Raw genomic sequence first — 20,000 nt, 5'->3', positions numbered from 1 at the left:
CACACACACACACACACACACACACACACACACACACACTGACAACACACACCCACACACACTGACAACACACACACACTGACAACACACATACTGACATCACACACTGACAACACACACACACACACTGATAACACACACACACACACACATACTGACAACACACACACACACACACACACACACACACACACACACACACACACACACACACACACACACACACACACACACACACACACACACACACACACTGACAACACACACACACTGACAACACACACACACACACACACACACTGACAACACACACACACTGACAACACACACACACTGACAACACACACACACTGACATCACACACACACTGACAACACACACACACTGACAACACACACACACACTCTCCATTCTTCCATTGTCCCAACATGTCCTCTGTTCTCTCTCTCTCTCTCTCCAGTGTCTCTATGGTTGCTATGTCCATTCTTCCATTGTCCCAACATGTCCTCTGTTCTCTCTCTCTCTCTCCAGTGTCTCTATGGTTGCTACGTCCATTCTTCCATTGTCCCAACATGTCCTCTGTTCTCTCTCTCTCTCTCTCTCCAGTGTCTCTACGGTTGCTATGTCCATTCTTCCATCGTCCCAACATGTCCTCTGTTCTCTCTCTCTCCAGTGTCTCTATGGTTGCTACGTCCATTCTTCCATTGTCCCAACATGTCATCTGTTCTCTCTCTCTCTCTCTCCAGTGTCTCTATGGTTGCTACGTCCATTCTTCCATCGTCCCAACATGTCCTCTGTTCTCTCTCTCTCTCTCCAGTGTCTCTATGGTTGCTACGTCCATTCTTCCATTGTCCCAACATGTCATCTGTTCTCTCTCTCTCTCTCTCCAGTGTCTCTATGGTTGCTATGTCCATTCTTCCATCGTCCCAACATGTCCTCTGTTCTCTCTCTCTCTCTCTCCAGTGTCTCTATGGTTGCTATGTCCATTCTTCCATTGTCCCAACATGTCCTCTGTTCTCTCTCTCTCTCTCCAGTGTCTCTACGGTTGCTATGTCCATTCTTCCATTGTCCCAACATGTCCTCTGTTCTCTCTCTCTCTCTCTCCAGTGTCTCTATGGTTGCTACGTCCATTCTTCCATCGTCCCAACATTCCACAGGAGGTGCTACTGGCTGTTGCAGGTCAGTTACAATCCAGTGCGTGTGTGTGTGTGTGTGTGTGTGTGTGTGTGTGTGTGAAGACGTCCCCCACAGTGATTAGAACGACAGACATCACATTTACATGATGAAGACATCCCCCACAGTGATTAGAACGACAGACATCACATTTACATTATGAAGACATCCCCACAGTGATTAGAACGACAGACATCACATTTACATGTTGAAGACGTCCCCAGTGATTAGAACGACAGACATCACATTTACATTATGAAGACATCCCCCACAGTGATTAGAACGACAGACATCACATTTACAGTATGAAGACGTCCCCAGTGATTAGAACGACAGACATCACATTTACATTATGAAGACATCCCCAGTGATTTTAACGACAGACATCACATTTACAGTATTATGGTAATGAATCTTAACAGAACGACTCCTGTAATGAAGCTGCCTGATAAAGGTAATTTTCTAGAGAGCACACCTAGGAAAACTCCACTCTAGAAAACACACCTAGGAAAACTCCACTCTAGAAAACACACCTGGGCAAACTCCACTCTAGACAGCAGACCTGGGAAAACACACCTGGGAAAACACCACTCTAGACAGCACACCTGGGAAAAACACACCTGGGAAAACACCACTCTAGACAGCACAGCTGGGAAAACACACCTTGGAAAACTCCACTCTAGACAGCACACCTGGGAAAACACCACTCTAGACAGCACACCTGGGAAAACACACCTGGGAAAACACCACTCTAGACAGCACACCTTGGAAAACACACCTGGGAAAGCACCACTCTAGACAGCACACCTGATCATATTGATAATGTGACTAGGATTATAAACCACTAGTATGGGTTGATAATATGACTAGTATTGGTTGATAATATGACTAGGATTATAAACCACTAGGATGGATTGATAATCTGACTAGGATTATAAACCACTAGTATGGATTGATAATCTGACTAGGATTATAAACCACTAGTATGGATTGATAATCTGACTAGGATTATAAACCACTAGTATGGATTGATAATCTGACTAGTATGGGTTGATAATCTGACTAGTATGGGTTGATAATATGACTAGTATTGGTTGATAATATGACTAGAATGCGTTCTTAATATCCCTGACCACCACACTTACAATTATCTGTAAGGTCCCTCAGTCAAGCAGGGAATTTCAAACACAGATTCAACCACAAAAACCAGCAATGTTTTTCAATGCCTCACAAAGAAGGGTCCTAACCCGAACCTATTATTAGATGGGTATAAATAATACAAGCAGACATTGAATATCCCTTTAAGCATGGTGAAGTTATCAATTACACTTTGGATGGTGTACTAATACACTCAGCCACTACAAAGATACCGCATTCACTAAACTCAGTTGCTGGAGAGGAAGGAAACCGATCAGGTATTTCACCATGAGGTCAATGGTGACTTTTTAAAACAGTTACAGAGTTGATTGGCTGTGGTCAGAGAAAACTGAGGATGGATCAACAACACTGTTACTTCACAATACAAACCTAAATGACAGAGTGAAAAGAAGGAAGCCCGTACAGAATACAACTATTCCAAAACATGTCATCAATAAGGCACAAAAATAAAATTGCTAAAAATGTGGCAAAGAAATTAACTTGACTCAAGAAGACTCCATCTCTGACTCAAGAAGACTCCATCTCTGCCCCAAGAAGACTCCATCTCTGACTCAAGAAGACTCCATCTCTGACTCAAGAAGACTCCATCTCTGCCCCAAGAAGTCTCCATCTCTGCCCCAAGAAGACTCCATCTCTGCCCCAAGAAGACTCCATCTCTGCCCCAAGAAGACTCCATCTCTGACTCAAGAAGACTCCATCTCCGTCCCAAGAAGACTCCATCTCTGCCCCAAGAAGACTCCATCTCTGCCCCAAGAAGACTCCATCTCTGACTCAAGAAGACTCTATCTCTGACTCAAGAAGACTCCATCTCTGTCCCAAGAAGACTCCATCTCTGTCCCAAGAAGACTCCATCTCTGCCCCAAGAAGACTCCATCTCTGTCCCAAGAAGACTCCATCTCTGCCCCAAGAAGACTCCATCTCTGCCCCAAGAAGACTCCATCTCTGTCCCAAGAAGACTCCATCTCTGCCCCAAGAAGACTCCATCTCTGCCCCAAGAAGACTCCATCTCTGTCCCAAGAAGACTCCATCTCTGCCCCAAGAAGACTCCATCTCTGTCCCAAGAAGACTCCATCTCTGCCAAAAGTGATTCTTACATGTATTGACTGAGCGATGTGAATCCTATGTAAATGAGATATTTCTGTATTTCATTTTCAATGCATTTGCAAACATTCAGCTTCAATGCCATACAACTCTCCTTCCGTGGCCTCCAATTGCTCTTAAATACAAGTAAAACTAAATGCATGCTCTTCAACCGATCGCTACCTGCACCTACCCGCCTGTCCAACATCACTACTCTGGACGGCTCTGACTTAGAATACGTGGACAACTACAAAAACTTAGGTGTCTGGTTAGACTGTAAACTCTCCTTCCAGACCCATATCAAACATCTCCAATCCAAAGTTAATTCTAGAATTGGCTTCCTATTTCGCAACAAAGCATCCTTCACTCATGCTGCCAAACATACCCTTGTAAAACTGACCATCCTACCAATCCTCGACTTTGGCGATGTCATTTACAAAATAGCCTCCAATACCCTACTCAACAAATTGGATGCAGTCTATCACAGTGCAATCCGTTTTGTCACCAAAGCCCCATATACTACCCACCATTGCGACCTGTACACTCTCGTTGGCTGGCCCTCGCTTCATACTCGTCGCCAAACCCACTGGCTCCATGTCATCTACAAGACCCTGCTAGGTAAAGTCCCCCCTTATCTCAGCTCGCTGGTCACCATAGCATCTCCCACCTGTAGCACACGCTCCAGCAGGTATATCTCTCTAGTCACCCCCAAAACCAATTCTTTCTTTGGCTGCCTCTCCTTCCAGTTTTCTCTGCTGCCAATGACTGGAACGAACTACAAAAATCTCTGAAACTGGAAACACTTATCTCCCTCACTAGCTTTAAGCACCAACTGTCAGAGCAGCTCACAGATTACTGCACTTGTACATAGCCCACCTATAATTTAGCCCAAACAACTACCTCTTTCCCTACTGTATTTAATTGATTTATTTTGCTCCTTTGCGCCCCATTATTTTTATTTCTACTTTGCACATTCTTCCATTGCAAATCTACCATTCCAGTGTTTTACTTGCTATATTGTATTTACTTTGCCACCATGGCCTTTTTTTGCCTTTACCTCCCTTATCTCACCTCATTTGCTCACATTGTATATAGACTTGTTCTACTGTATTATTGTATTACTACTGTCGAACTGCTTTGCTTTATCTTGGCCAGGTCGCAGTTGTAAATGAGAACTTGTTCTCAACTAGCCTACCTGGTTAAATAAAGGTGTTCTCAACTAGCCTACCTGGTTAAATAAAGGTGAAATAAAAAATAAAATAAATAAATAAAATGTGTAAAAACCTGTTTTCACCTTGTCATTATAGGTGATTGTGTTTAGATGGGTTAGAATGGGCTGCAGGTTTATTTACCTGCTTAATTTACCTGCTTAAAAATGTTTTAAAAAATTCGGCTAACGGAAACCCTGGTGTGTGTGTGTGTATTAACCTCTTCTCTCTCTGTGTGTGTGTGTGTGTGTGTGTGTGTGTAGAACCCAGACATGGTGCTGGTTCACTACCTGAATGTTCCGTCGCTGGAGGATCATGGGAAGGCGTGCGGCCCGTTGCTATGTGCCGTTGCCGACCGCCGAGACTCGTTACGCTGGAGCCGAGACGAACTACTGGCCCAGCTCAAGCCTATGTGTTAGTACACACATACATACATATACTGCTCCTCATAATTGCAAACCTTCCCAGTTAGGAAGTCTTAGGTCCGATCTGATTGTGCCAAAAGATAACAAAACAAATTCAAAAAGGTGAAAGGTCAGTGATGGGAGTACCTCCTCCCACTCAGAGGTCAGTCTTGGGACGGGTGTTCATTCCCACGGCACTTGAAGGCACCATAAGTCCTGGCAATGTGATGGCTGACTAATATCTATGGTGTCTCTCTGTCTCTGTGTTTCTCTGTCTGTCTGTCTGTCTGTCTATCTGTCTCTCTCTCTGTGTTTCTCTGTCTCTCTGTCTCTGTCTCTCTGTCTCTCTCTCTCTGTGTTTCTCTGTCTGTCTCTGTCTGTCTGTCTCTCTCTCTCTCTCTCTCTCTCTCTCTCTCTCTCTCTCTCTCTCTCTCTCTGTCTCTGTCTCTATCTCTCTGTTTCTCTCTGTTCCTCTCTGTTTCTCTGTTTCTCTCTCTCTCTCTCTCTCTGTGTTTCTCTAGTCCACAGCATTAAGTGGTCATGTGGAGAAGGTTATGGATCATCAGAGTTCTCTATAGAACAACTGGCTCAACAGATCCTGGAGTCTCAACAGACCAAACCTCAGCCTCGCACACACACCTGTCTCTGCAGCTCCACACTGGGTAAATCTGTGTAAATGTTACCACTGGAGGGCAGTATAGCCAAACACTACAGACTACTGTGACTAGAGACTACCGTAACAACGGACTACTGTGCCTTTAGACTACCCTGGCTGGAGACTACTGTGACTATGGACTACTGTGACTACGGACCACTGTGACTAGTGACTACTGTGACTGGAGACTACTGTGACTAGTGACTACTGTGACTAGCACTACTGTGACTAGAGACTACTGTGACTAGTGACTACTGTAACTGCAGACTACTGTGACTGCAGACTACTGTGACTAGAGACTACTGTGACTAGTGACTACTGTGACGGCAGACTACTGTGACTGCAGACTACTGTGACTAGAGACTACTGTGACTAGTGACTACTGTGACTAGAGACTACTGTGACTAGTGACTACTGTGACTAGTGACTACTGTGGCGGCAGACTACTGTGACTAGAGACTACTGTGACTAAAGACAACTGTGACTACTGACTGCTGTGACTAGAGACTACTGTGACTGTGGACTACTGTGACTGTGGACTATTGTGACTAGAGACTACTGTAACTAGAGACTACTGTAACTAGTGACTACTGTAACTAGAGACTACTGTGGCTACTGTGACTAGAGACTACTGTGACAAGAGACTACTGTGAGTACAGACAACTGTGTCTACAGACTACTGACTGTGGACTACTGTGACTGCTGACTACTTGACTACAGACTACTGTGACTAGAGACTACTGTGACTAAAGACTACTGTGATTTGAGACTACTGTGACTAGTGACTGCTGTAACTAGAGACTACCATGACTAGTGACTACTGTGACTACAGACTAGTGACTACTGTGACTACAGACTACGGCGACTACATACTACGGCGACTGCAGACTACGGTGATTACATACCACTGTGACTAGTGACTGCTGTGACTAGTGACTACAGACTACTGTGACTAGTGACTACTGTGACTACAGACTGCTGTGACTAGTGACTACTGTGACTACAGACTACTGTGACTAGAGACTACTGTGACTAAGGACTACTGTGACTACTGCAATGTATTCTGTATGTTCTGTTTATTTCATTCTCCTCCCTCTCTTTCCTCCTCCCTTTTGTCCCTCTTGTCCCTCCCTCCTTCTCGCTCTATTCCCTCTCCTCCCTCTTGTCCCTCTCGTCCCTCTCTTGCCTCTCCTCCCTCCTCCCTCTCTTCCCTCCCTCCTCCCTCTCATCCCTCTCTTCCCTCTCGTCCTTCTCTTCCCTATCCTCCCTCGCGTCCCTCCTTCCTCCCTCTCTTCCCTCCCTCCTCCCTCTCTTCCCTCTCCTCCCTCTCGTCCCTCTCCTCCCTCTCTTCCCTCCCTCTCGTCCCTCTCCTCCCTCACGTCTCCCTCCTCTCTCTCGTCCCTCCCTCCTCCCTCTCGTCCCTCTCGTCCCTCCCTCTCCTCCCTCTCCTCCCTTTCTTGCCTCTCCTCCCTCTCTTTCCTCTCCTCCCTCACGTCCCTCCCTCCTCCCTCTCGTCCCTCTCTTCCCTCTCCTCCCTCTCTTCCCTCCCTCCTCCCTCTCTTCCCTCTCCTCCCTCTCGTCCCTCTCCTCCCTCTCCTCCCTCTCCTCTCTCTCTTGTCCCTCTCCTCCCTCTCTTCCCTCCCTCGTCCCTCTCCTCCCTCTCGTCCCTTCCCTCCCTCTCTTCCCTCTCGTGTCTTCCCTCCCTCTCTTCCCTCTCGTCCCTTCTCTCCCTCTCTTCCCCCCCTCCTCCCTCTCTTCCCTCTCCTCCTTCTCGTCCCTCTCTTCCCTCCCTCCTCCCTCTCGTCCCTCTCCTCCCTCTCTTCCCTCACGTCCCTCCCTCCTCCCTCTCGTCCCTCTCGTCCCTCCCTTCCCTTTCCTCCCTCTCCTCCCTCTCCTCCCTGCCTCTCGTCTCTCCCTCACTCGATATCTTACCTTCCTCCTTCCAGCGTCTCCTGGAGCTAACATTCCCCACCGCTGTAACAGCACCAAGCATCGCATTATCTCCCCCAAACTGCCCGCTACCAGCCCTGCCATGTCAGCCTCACCCCTGGCTGAGGGGGAGACAGGAGGGGGAGACATCCCTGCAGGCGGCGAGAAGAAACCTTCCCCACACACACACCCTCCCCCCTCACACACACACTCCCAGGCAAAGCTTGGAGGGTCTACCAGCCTGGTAGGGAGACATGAGGGAGTCTCTTCCTCCCCCTCTCCCCCCTCCTCCTCCTCCTCCTCCTCATCATCCCCCCCTCAGGCTCACCGCACAGCAACCATCGCCGTCAGCAACGGCACCACCAACAGTTTCTATGGTGACCAGCGGGGCCTGACGACGGTTGCCCTACCGCAGAATGCTGTGATCGTCATGACTACGGCGGGGGTCATCGGGACGCAGGGTGGAGGAGAGCAGGAGTCGAGTCTGTCTCTTACCCGTTCAGGTCAGCTGGTACTCTCCCCCGTCCCCCCTAAACCAGACACCCCCTCCCCCCCAACCCCACCTGCTCCACCCACCCCCTCCCCCCCCACCCCCGGGGTGGCTACTCTCAGCCTCACCCTCCTGTCCTCACCCGTTATAGGGGGACTACTCCTCACTCCATCCCCCTCTCCATCCCTCCTGCACCCTCTCCCTACTGCCGCCCCCTCTCCCTCACCCTGCCAACCTCCTGTCTTCGATCCAGACTCCTTTCTGAACAGTCCTAAACAGGGTCAGACCTACGGAGGCACTCTCCCCCCCTCCTCACCCTCTCCTCCCCCCTCCTCCTCCTCCCCACATGCACCCTCCCTCACTCTCTCCCTCTCCCCCACGTCCCCTCCCCCCTGCTCATCCCCTCCCTCCTCTCTTTCATCCCTCTCTTCTGAGGCAGAGAGGAAGAATGAAGAGAGAGTGGTGCTCCAGACCTCTGCCCCTTCTTCCTCCCTCCCTCCAACCCTTTCTCTATCCCTCTCTCCGTCCCACTCTGCCCCTTCTTCCTCCCTCCCTCCATCCCTTTCTCTATCCCTCTCTCCGTCCCACTCTATCCCTTCTTCCTCCCTCCCTCCATCCCTTTCTCTATCCCTCTCTCCGTCCCACTCTATCCCTTCTTCCTCCCTCCCTCCATCCCTTTCTCTATCCCTCTCTCCGTCCCACTCTATCCCTTCTTCCTCCCTCCCTCCATCCCTTTCTCTATCCCTCTCTCCGTCCCACTCTATCCCTTCTTCCTCCCTCCCTCCATCCCTTTCTCTATCCCTCTCTCCGTCCCACTCCGCCCCTTCTTCCTCCCTCCCTCCATCCCTTTCTCTATCCCTCTCTCCGTCCCACTCCGCCCCCTCTCTCCTGCCTCTGTGTCTGGAATCAGCGCTGGCCCTGGGCCCTCTGGGGGAGACAGAGGGGGAGAGGGGGGAGGCAGATGGAGAGAGAGAAAGACAGAGGGAGGAGGGGAGAGAAGAGGGGCACCCGCCCACCAAACTGGCTCTCCTCCAGCGAAGCCAATCCCCCAAGCCGTCGTCGTCAGGGCAACACCACAGAAAAGCATCATCATCGCTGCTCCTGATTCGCCACGAAACGCAGCAGACCCCTCCCACTCAGCAGATGGCGCCCAATCTGCAGCCTCACAGGCAGGACGGAGAGCAGCCATTGGTCGTCCTAGAGCCCAAAGAGCTCCAGCAGCACCTCCCCCAACCCATGACCTCTATGCACTGTAACCCCAACCCCACCCCGACCCCGACCCCACTGACCCTGACCCAGAACCACCACTCTCAACTCCTCCTGCTGCAACACAGACGTCTTCAGAGTCAGGAGAGAGAGATGGAGAAAGAGGTGGAAAGAGAGAGGCAGAGGGAGGTGGAAAGGGAGAGGGGGAGGCAGCTCTTACTCCTGCACCAGAGACTCAGCCAGCCGACTCCCTTAGAGTCCCTGTTTGCTAACATCAACAACGTGGCTAATGCAAACATGGCTCTTTCAACTACTGTTAACATGGACAGTGCCAATGCCACTATGGGGAATGTTAACATGACCAATATGGCTAATGGGCGGGTTAGAGTAAAGGAGGAGAGGGGGCGGGGCTACGAGGCAGAGGACACACCCATGGACACGGGTCAAAGGTCGGAGGTCACGGATGTCTCGGAGGAGCTAGAGATATCGTTCGACAGCCAGTTCCCTGACCTCATCTCTGAGCTCATCACAGAGGCCGACGCCCCCAACACACACACACACACACACACCTCGGTCCTCGTCCCAAACCCGGCTCCCACCAGCCTGTTCCCTACGGGGGTACGTTACATGGTTCCTCCCCAGCCCTCCCCCTCCTCCTCCTTCCTCCCCTTCCCCCCTCTTCCCCCTAACAACGGGACTGAGCTACAACGCCTAGCAACCATCACAGACTTCTCCCCCGAGTGGTCCTACCCAGAGGTGAGACAGGGGAGAGGGGGGCCTGTCTGGGTTCATTTAATGGGAAGCCTTTTGAACATGACCTATTTATTGACCTTATATTGATTATACATTTGACTGTATTTATGAGATCACATGTTATGTATGTTGCTGTATGTGTGCAAGATTTTCAAATAAACCTTCATCTAAACCTGAGCAGAGAAGTATGTTCAAATGAACCTAAACCTGAGCAGAGAAATAGTTTCAAATGAACCTAAACCTGAGCAGAGAAATAGTTTCAAATGAACCTAAACCTGAGCAGAGAAATAGTTTCAAATGAACCTAAACCTGAGCAGAGAAATAGTTTCAAATTAACCTAAACCTGAGCAGAGAAATAGTTTCAAATGAACCTAAACCTGAGCAGAGAAATAGTTTCAAATGAACCTAAACCTGAGCAGAGAAATAGTTTCAAATTAACCTAAACCTTAACCTGAACCTGAGCAGAGAAATAGTTTCAAATTAACCTAAACCTTAACCTAAACCTGAGCAGAGAAATAGTTTCAAATGAACCTAAACCTGAGCAGAGAAATAGTTTCAAATGAACCTAAACCTGAGCAGAGAAATAGTTTCAAATGAACCTAAACCTGAGCAGAGAAATAGTTTCAAATTAACCTAAACCTGAGCAGAGAAATAGTTTCAAATTAACCTAAACCTTAACCTGAACCTGAGCAGAGAAATAGTTTCAAATTAACCTAAACCTTAACCTAAACCTGAGCAGAGAAATAGTTTCTAATTAACCTAAACCTTAACCTAAACCTGAGCAGAGAAATAGTTTCAAATTAACCTAAACCTTAACCTAAACCTGAGCAGAGAAATAGTTTCAAATTAACCTAAACCTTAACCTAAACCTGAGCAGAGAAATAGTTTCAAATTAACCTAAACCTTAACCTAAACCTGAGCAGAGAAATAGTTTCAAATTAACCTAAACCTGAGCAGAGAAATATATTCTAATGAATTTAAACCTAAATCTAAACCTGAGCAGAGAAAGATATTCAAATGAACCTAAACCTGAGCAGAGAAATAGGTTCAAATTAACCTTAATCTAAACCTGAGCAGAGAAATAGGTTCAAATTAACCTTCATCTAAACCTGAGCAGAGAAATAGGTTCAAATTAACCTTAATCTAAACCTGAGCAGAGAAATAGGTTCAAATTAATCTTCATCTAAACCTGAGCAGAGAAATAGGTTCAAATTAACCTTCATCTAAACCTGAGCAGAGAAATAGGTTGAAATTAACCTTCATCTAAACCTGAGCAGAGAAATATGTTCAAATTAACCTTCATCTAAACCTGAGCAGAGAAATAGGTTCAAATTAACCTTCATCTAAACCTGAGCAGAGAAATAGGTTCAAATTAACCTTCATCTAAACCTGAGCAGAGAAATAGGTTCAAATTAACCTTCATCTAAACCTGAGCAGAGAAGCAGAAAGTGAGACTAATAGGTAGTTTATACGTCTGTCAGGGTGGTGTGAAGGTGTTGATAACAGGTCCCTGGTTGGAGGCTACTGGACGTTACAGCTGCGTGTTTGACCAGAGCACCGTCCCCGCTTCACTTATTCAGCCTGGAGTACTACGGAGCTACTGCCCTGGTAGGTACACGCACGCACGATATCCTCTAGATGGCAGAATGGTTGTTACTGTGTCCTCTAGATGGCAGAATGGTTGTTACTGTGTCCTCTAGATGGCACAATGGTTGTTACTGTATCCTCTAGATGGCAGAATGGTTGTTACTGTGTCCACTAGATGGCAGAATGGTTGTTACTGTATCCACTAGATGGCAGAATGGTTGTTGCAGAATGGTTGTTACTGTATCCACTAGATGGCATAATGGTTGTTACTATGTCCACTAGATGGCAGAATGGTTGTTACTGTATCCACTAGATGGCAGAATGGTTGTTACTGTGTCCACTAGATGGCAGAATGGTTGTTACTGTGTCCACTAGATGGCAGAATGGTTGTTACTGTGTCCACTAGATGGCAGAATGGTTGTTACTGTGTCCACTAGATGGCAGAATGGTTGTTACTGTGTCCACTAGATGGCAGAATGGTTGTTGCAGAATGGTTTTTACTGTGTCCACTAGATGGCAGAATGGTTGTTACTGTGTCTTCTAGGTGGCAGAATGGTTGTTACTGTATGAACTAGATGGCAGAATGGTTGTTACTGTGTCCACTAGATGGCAGAATGGTTGTTACTGTGTCCTCTAGATGGCAGAATGGTTGTTACTGTATCCTCTAGATGGCAGAATAGTTGTTACTGTGTCCACTAGATGGCAGAATGGTTGTTTCTGTATCGACTAGATGGCAGAATGGTTGTTACTGTGTCCTCTAGATGGCAGAATGGTTGTTGCCGTATCCTCTACCTGGCAGAATGGTTGTTACTGTGTCCACCAGATGGCAGAATGGTTGTGGCAGAATGGTTGTTACTGTGTCCACTAGATGGCAGAATGGTTGTTACTGTGTCCTCTAGATGGCAGAATGGTTGTTACTGTGTCCACTATGTGGCAGAATGATTGTTACTGTATCAACTAGATGGCAGAATGGTTGTTGCAGAATGGTTGTTACTGTGTCCTCTGGAAGGCAGAATGGTTGTTGCTGTATCCTCTAGATGGCAGAATGGTTGTTACTGTATCCTCTAGATGGCAGAATGGTTGTTACTGTGTCCACTAGATGGCAGAATGGTTGTTACTGTGTCCACTAGATGGCAGAATGGTTGTTACTGTATCCTCTAGATGGCAGAATGGTTGTTACTGTGTCCACTAGATGGCAGAATGGTTGTTTCTGTATCGACTAGATGGCAGAATGGTTGTTACTGTGTCCACTAGATGGCAGAATGGTTGTTACTGTGTCCACTAGATGGCAGAATGGTTGTTACTGTGTCCTCTAGATGGCAGAATGGTTGTTACTGTGTCCTCTAAATGGCAGAATGGTTGTTACTGTGTCCTCTAGATGGCAGAATGGTTGTTACTGTATCCTCTAGATGGCAGAATGGTTGTTACTGTGTCCACTAGATGGCAGAATGGTTGTTTCTGTATCGACTAGATGGCAGAATGGTTGTTACTGTGTCCACTAGATGGCAGAATGGATGTTACTGTGTCCACTAGATGGCAGAATGGTTGTTACTGTGTCCTCTAGATGGAAGAATGGTTGTTGCTGTATCCTCTAGATGGCAGAATGGTTGTTACTGTATCCTCTAGATGGCAGAATGGTTGTTACTGTGTCCAGTAGATGGCAGAATGGTTGTTTCTGTATCGACTAGATGGCAGCATGGTTGTTACTGTGTCCACTAGATGGCAGAATGGTTGTTACTGTATCCTCTAGATGGCAGAATGGTTGTTACTGTGTCCACTAGATGGCAGAATGGTTGTTTCTGTATCGACTAGATGGCAGAATGGTTGTTACTGTGTCCACTAGATGGCAGAATGGTTGTTACTGTGTCCACTATGTGGCAGAATGATTGTTACTGTATCAACTAGATGGCAGAATGGTTGTTGCAGAATGGTTGTTACTGTGTCCTCTGGAAGGCAGAATGGTTGTTACTGTATCCTCTAGATGGCAGAATGGTTGTTGCTGTATCCTCGAGATGGCAGAATGGTTGTTACTGTATCCTCTAGATGGCAGAATGGTTGTTACTGTGTCCACTAGATGGCAGAATGGTTGTTACTGTGTCCACTAGATGGCAGAATGGTTGTTTCTGTATCGACTAGATGGCAGAATGGTTGTTACTGTGTCCACTAGATGGCAGAATGGTTGTTACTGTGTCCACTAGATGGCAGAATGGTTGTTACTGTGTCCTCTAGATGGCAGAATGGTTGTTACTGTGTCCTCTAAATGGCAGAATGGTTGTTACTGTGGCCTCTAGATGGCAGAATGGTTGTTACTGTATCCTCTAGATGGCAGAATGGTTGTTACTGTGTCCACTAGATGGCAGAATGGTTGTTTCTGTATCGACTAGATGGCAGAATGGTTGTTACTGTGTCCACTAGATGGCAGAATGGATGTTACTGTGTCCACTAGATGGCAGAATGGTTGTTACTGTGTCCTCTAGATGGAAGAATGGTTGTTGCTGTATCCTCTAGATGGCAGAATGGTTGTTACTGTATCCTCTAGATGGCAGAATGGTTGCTACTGTGTCCACTAGATGGCAGAATGGTTGTTACTGTGTCCTCTAGATGGCAGAATGGTTGTTACTGTATCCTCTAGATGGCAGAATGGTTGTTACTGTGTCCACTAGATGGCAGAATGGTTGTAACTGTGTCCACGAGATGGCAGAATGGTTGTTGCAGAATGGTTGTTACCGTGTCCACTAGATGGCAGAATGGTTGTTACTGTATCCACTAGATGGCAGAATGGTTGTTGCAGAATGGTTGTTACTGTATCCACTAGATGGCATAATGGTTGTTACTATGTCCACTAGATGGCAGAATGGTTGTTACTGTATCCACTAGATGGCAGAATGGTTGTTACTGTGTCCACTAGATGGCAGAATGGTTGTTACTGTGTCCACTAGATGGCAGAATGGTTGTTACTGTGTCCACTATGTGGCAGAATGATTGTTACTGTATCAACTAGATGGCAGAATGGTTGTTACTGTATCCACTAGATGGCAGAATGGTTGTTGCAGAATGGTTTTTACTGTGTCCACTAGATGGCAGAATGGTTGTTACTGTGTCTTCTAGGTGTCAGAATGGTTGTTACTGTATGAACTAGATGGCAGAATGGTTGTTACTGTGTCCTCTAGATGGCAGAATTGTTGTTACTGTGTCCACTAGATGGCAGAATGGTTGTTACTGTGTCCTCTAGATGGCAGAATGGTTGTTACTGTATCCTCTAGATGGCAGAATAGTTGTTACTGTGTCCACTAGATGGCAGAATGGTTGTTTCTGTATCGACTAGATGGCAGAATGGTTGTTACTGTGTCCCCTAGATGGCAGAATGGTTGTTACTGTATCCTCTAGATGGCAGAATAGTTGTTACTGTGTCCACTAGATGGCAGAATGGTTGTTTCTGTATCGACTAGATGGCAGAATGGTTGTTACTGTGTCCACCAGATGGCAGAATGGTTGTGGCAGAATGGTTGTTACTGTGTCCACTAGATGGCAGAATTGTTGTTACTGTATCCACTAGATGGCAGAATGGTTGTTACTGTGTCCTCTAGATGGCAGAATGGTTGTTACTGTGTCCACTAGATGGCAGAATGGTTGTTACTGTATCCACTAGATAGCATAATGGTTGTTACTATGTCCACTAGATGGCATAATGGTAGTTACTGTATCAACTAGATGGCAGAATGGTTGTTACTGTGTCCACTAGATGGCAGAATGGTTGTTACTGTGTCCTCTAGATGGCAGAATGGTTGTTACTGTGTCCACTAGATGGCAGAATGGTTGTTACTATGTCCACTAGATGGCAGAATGGTTGGTACTGTGTCCTCTAGATGGCAGATTGGTTGTTACTGTATCAACTAGATGGCAGAATGGTTGTTGCTGTGTCCACTAGATGGCAGAATGGTTGTTGCAGAATGGTTGTTACTGTGTCCACTAGATGGCAGAATGGTTGTTACTGTGTCCACTAGATGGCAGAATGGTTGTTACTGTGTCTTCTAGATGGCAGAATGGTTGTTACTGTGTCCACTAGATGGCAGAATGGTTGTTACTGTGTCCACTAGATGGCAGAATGGTTGTTGCAGAATGGTTGTTACTGTGTCCACTAGATGGCAGAATGGTTGTTACTGTGTCTTCTAGATGGCAGAATGGTTGTTACTGTGTCCACTAGATGGCAGAATGGTGGTTACTGTATCCTCTGGATGGCAGAATGGTTGTTACTGTGTCCTCTAGATGGCAGAATGGTTGTTACTGTGTCCTCTAGATGGCAGAATGGTTGTTACTGTGTCCTCTAGATGGTAGAATGGTTGTTACTGTGTCCACTAGATGGCAGAATGGTTGTTACTGTGTCCTCTAGATGGCAGAATGGTTGTTACTGTGTCCACTAGATGGCAGAATGGTTGGTACTGTGTCCTCTAGATGGCAGATTGGTTGTTACTGTATCAACTAGATGGCAGAATGGTTGTTGCTGTGTCCACTAGATGGCAGAATGGTTGTTGCAGAATGGTTGTTACTGTGTCCACTAGATGGCAGAATGGTTGTTACTGTGTCCACTAGATGGCAGAATGGTTGTTACTGTGTCTTCTAGATGGCAGAATGGTTGTTACTGTGTCCACTAGATGGCAGAATGGTTGTTACTGTGTCCACTAGATGGCAGAATGGTTGTTGCAGAATGGTTGTTACTGTGTCCACTAGATGGCAGAATGGTTGTTACTGTGTCTTCTAGATGGCAGAATGGTTGTTACTGTGTCCACTAGATGGCAGAATGGTGGTTACTGTATCCTCTGGATGGCAGAATGGTTGTTACTGTGTCCTCTAGATGGCAGAATGGTTGTTACTGTGTCCTCTAGATGGCAGAATGGTTGTTACTGTGTCCTCTAGATGGTAGAATGGTTGTTACTGTGTCCACTAGATGGCAGAATGGTTGTTACTGTGTCCTCTAGATGGCAGAATGGTTGTTACTGTGTCCACTAGATGGCAGAATGGTTGTTACTATGTCCACTAGATGGCAGAATGGTTGTTACTGTGTCCTCTAGATGGCAGAATGGTTGTTGCTGTGTCCACTAGATGGCAGAATGGTTGTTGCAGAATGGTTGTTACTGTGTCCACTAGATGGCAGAATGGTTGTTACTGTGTCCACTAGATGGCAGAATGGTTGTTACTGTGTCTTCTAGATGGCAGAATGGTTGTTACTGTGTCCACTAGATGGCAGAATGGTTGTTGCAGAATGGTTGTTACTGTGTCCACTAGATGGCAGAATGGTTGTTACTGTGTCTTCTAGATGGCAGAATGGTTGTTACTGTGTCCACTAGATGGCAGAATGGTTGTTGCAGAATGGTTGTTACTGTGTCCACTAGATGGCAGAATGGTGGTTACTGTGTCCTCTAGATGGCAGAATGGTTGTTACTGTGTCGTCTAGATGGCAGAATGGTTGTTACTGTGTCCTCTAGATGGTAGAATGGTTGTTACTGTGTCCTCTAGATGGCAGAATGGTGGTTACTGTATCCTCTGGAAGGCAGAATGGTTGTTACTGTGTCCACTAGTTGGCAGAATGGTTGTTTCTGTTTAATGCTTTGTATATGCTTCAGTAGATTGTTTTAATGCATCAGCATGTTCAGCCCCGTCCTCACACACTGGTTCCTTGTCTCTTAGGGCAGTTGAGGCACCAGCTCAAGATTGAATGCTTCTTGTATAGGTTTTAAAGATTGATCACTCCTCTATAATAGACACATAGGTGTCTGTGTAGATAATGGAGACAGAAACTTCTTGACTTCATCCTGAGTGTGATCTCATTTGTTAAATGCACTCTTGTTAACTGTATAATGATCTCTGCCTGGTCCTTGGAAGGAGTTTTCATCCTCAACACCCTGAACTTCTGGACTTTACTGATGTTCACCATCCCCTTCTCCCTCATCTCCCCTCCCCCCTCATCTCCCCTCCTCTCCCTCATCTCCCCTCCCCCCTCATCTCCCTCATCTCCCCTCCCCCTCATCTCCCCTCCTCACCCTCATCTCCCCTCCCCCCTCATCTCCCTCATCTCCCCTCCCCCCTCATCTCTCCCTCTCTCCCCTCGTCTCCCTCATCTCCCTCCTCCCCTCCCTCTCTGTCTTCTTCCCCTCCCTCTCTCCCTCTCTGTCTTCCTCCCCTCCCTCTCTCTGTCTTCCTCCCCATCCCTCTCTCTGTCTTCCTCCCTCCTCCCCTCCCTCTCTCTGTCTTCCTCCCCTCCCTCTCTGTCTTCTTCCCCTCCCTCCCTCTCTCTCTCTCTGTCTTCCTCCCTCCTCCCCTCCCTCTCTCTGTCTTCCTCCCCTCCCTCTCTCTGTCTTCCTCCCCATCCCTCTCTCTGTCTTCCTCCCTCCTCCCCTCCCTCTCTCTGTCTTCCTCCCCTCCCTCTCTCTCTCTCTCTCCTCCCCCTCCTCCCCTACCGCTCTGTCTCTCCTTCCCCTTTAGCCCACGAGGCAGGGTTGGTGTCTCTTCATATAGTGGAGGACAGTGGGTCTGTCTCTTCGTCTGTTCTGTTTGAATACAGAGCTAGAAACGCCTCGTCTCTACCCAGCTCACAGCTGGACTGGCTGTCCCTGGACGGTGAGTAGCTACCACACACACACACACACACACACACACACACACACACACACACACACACACACACACACACACACACACACACACACACACACACACACACACACACACACACACACACACACACACACACACACACACACACACACACACACACACACACACACACACAAACAAACAAGCCTGTCATTGCAACCATGGTTAGATTCTCGATTCACAAACAACATACACTAGGTGGACAAAACATTAGGAACACCTGCTCTTTCCACGAGACTGACCAGGTGAATCCAGGTGAAAACTATGATCCCTTATTGATGTCACCTGTTAAATCCACTTCAATCAGTGTAGATGAAGGGGAGGACACGGGTTAAAGAAGGATTTTTAAGCCTTGAGACAATTGAGACATGGATTGTGTCTGTGTACCATTCAGAGGGTGAATGGGTAAGACAACATTGAAGTGCCTTTGAACAGGGTATGGTTTAGGTGCCAGGCGCACCGTTTCCTGTGTTTATCAAGAATGGTCCACCACCCAAAGGACATCCAGCCAACTTGACACAACTGTGGGAAGCATTGGAGTCAACATGGGCCAGCATCCCTGTGGAACGCTTTCAACACCTTGTAGAGTCCATGCCCCGACTAGTTGAGGCTGTTCTGAGGGCAAGAGGGGGAGGAACTCAATACTAGGAAGGTGTTCTTAATGTTTTTACACTGTATATATGTGGTACAAACTCACATGACATGGTGGTGTTCCCTTGGAGCAGGAGAGGGGAGAGGAGATACTAGAGGAGAGGAGGAGAGACTAGAGGAGGAGAGAGGAGAGGAGATACTAGAGGAGAGACTAGAGGAGAGGCTAGAGAAAGAGGAGGAGAGAGGAGATGAGATACTAGAGGAGGAGAGAAAGAGGAGGAGAGAAGAGGCTAAAGAAAGAGGAGAGGAGGAGAGAGGCGGAGAGACTAGAGAAAGAGGAGGAGAGACTAGAGAAAGAGGAGGAGAGATTAGAGAAAGAGGAGAGGAGGAGAGACTATAGAAAGAGGAGGCGAGACTATAGAAAGAGGAGGAGAGACTATAGAAAGAGGAGGAGAGACTATAGAAAGAGGAGGAGAGAGTAGAGAAAGAGGAGGAGAGACTAGAGAAAGAGGAGGAGAGACTAGAGAAAGAGGAGGCGAGGAGGAGAGACTAGAGAAAGAAGAGGAGAGACTAGAGAAAGAGGAGGGGAGACTAGAGAAAGAGGAGGAGAGACTATAGAAGAGGAGGAGAGACTATAGAAAGAGGAGGAGAGACTATAGAAAAGAGGAGGAGAGACTATGAAAGAGGAGGAGTACTAGAGAAAGAGGAGGATTTGAGACTAGAGAAAGAGGAGGGAGGTAGAGAAAGAGGGAGGAGAGGAGAGACTTAGAAGAAAGAGGAGGTGAGAGGCGAGGAAGGGAAAATGAAAGACTAGAGAAAGCGGAGGAGAGAGGAGACGAGGGACGTACTAGAGGAGGATCGAGGGAGACTAGAGAAAGAGGAGGATGAGATTAGAGAAAGAGGAGAGGAGGAGAGGAGACTATAGAAAGAGAAGGCGAGGACTCTAGAAAGAGGAGGGAGAGAATATAGAAAGAGGAGGGGAGGAGGAGAGACTAGAGAAAGGGGAGGAGAGACTATAGAAAGAGGAGGAGGAGACTATAGCAAGAGAGGAGAGACTGAGACTATAGAAAGGAGGAGGGGAGGATGGAAGAGACTAGAAGGAAAGTGGGGAGGAG

General features: G+C 47.2%; 1 protein-coding gene across 1 annotated transcript in view; it reads left to right on the top strand.

Annotated features, from left to right (window-relative positions):
* Positions 1–20,000, top strand: part of camta2 (calmodulin binding transcription activator 2) — a 182,205-nt gene that overhangs the window by 35,707 nt on the left and 126,498 nt on the right. Inside the window, exons 6-12 of the mRNA XM_031831390.1 lie at positions 1,108–1,179; positions 4,883–5,033; positions 5,545–5,685; positions 7,625–8,175; positions 8,896–10,059; positions 11,538–11,664; positions 18,124–18,258. Of these exons, the coding sequence (XP_031687250.1) occupies positions 1,108–1,179; positions 4,883–5,033; positions 5,545–5,685; positions 7,625–8,175; positions 8,896–10,059; positions 11,538–11,664; positions 18,124–18,258 (2,341 nt within the window). The remainder of the gene's footprint in view (positions 1–1,107; positions 1,180–4,882; positions 5,034–5,544; positions 5,686–7,624; positions 8,176–8,895; positions 10,060–11,537; positions 11,665–18,123; positions 18,259–20,000) is intronic.

This window comes from Oncorhynchus kisutch, linkage group LG9, assembly GCF_002021735.2.
Source record: "Oncorhynchus kisutch isolate 150728-3 linkage group LG9, Okis_V2, whole genome shotgun sequence".
Lineage (NCBI taxonomy): Eukaryota > Metazoa > Chordata > Actinopteri > Salmoniformes > Salmonidae > Oncorhynchus > Oncorhynchus kisutch.
The sequence above is the reverse complement of the archived record's forward strand: the minus strand, read 5'-3'. Positions and strand labels throughout refer to the sequence as shown.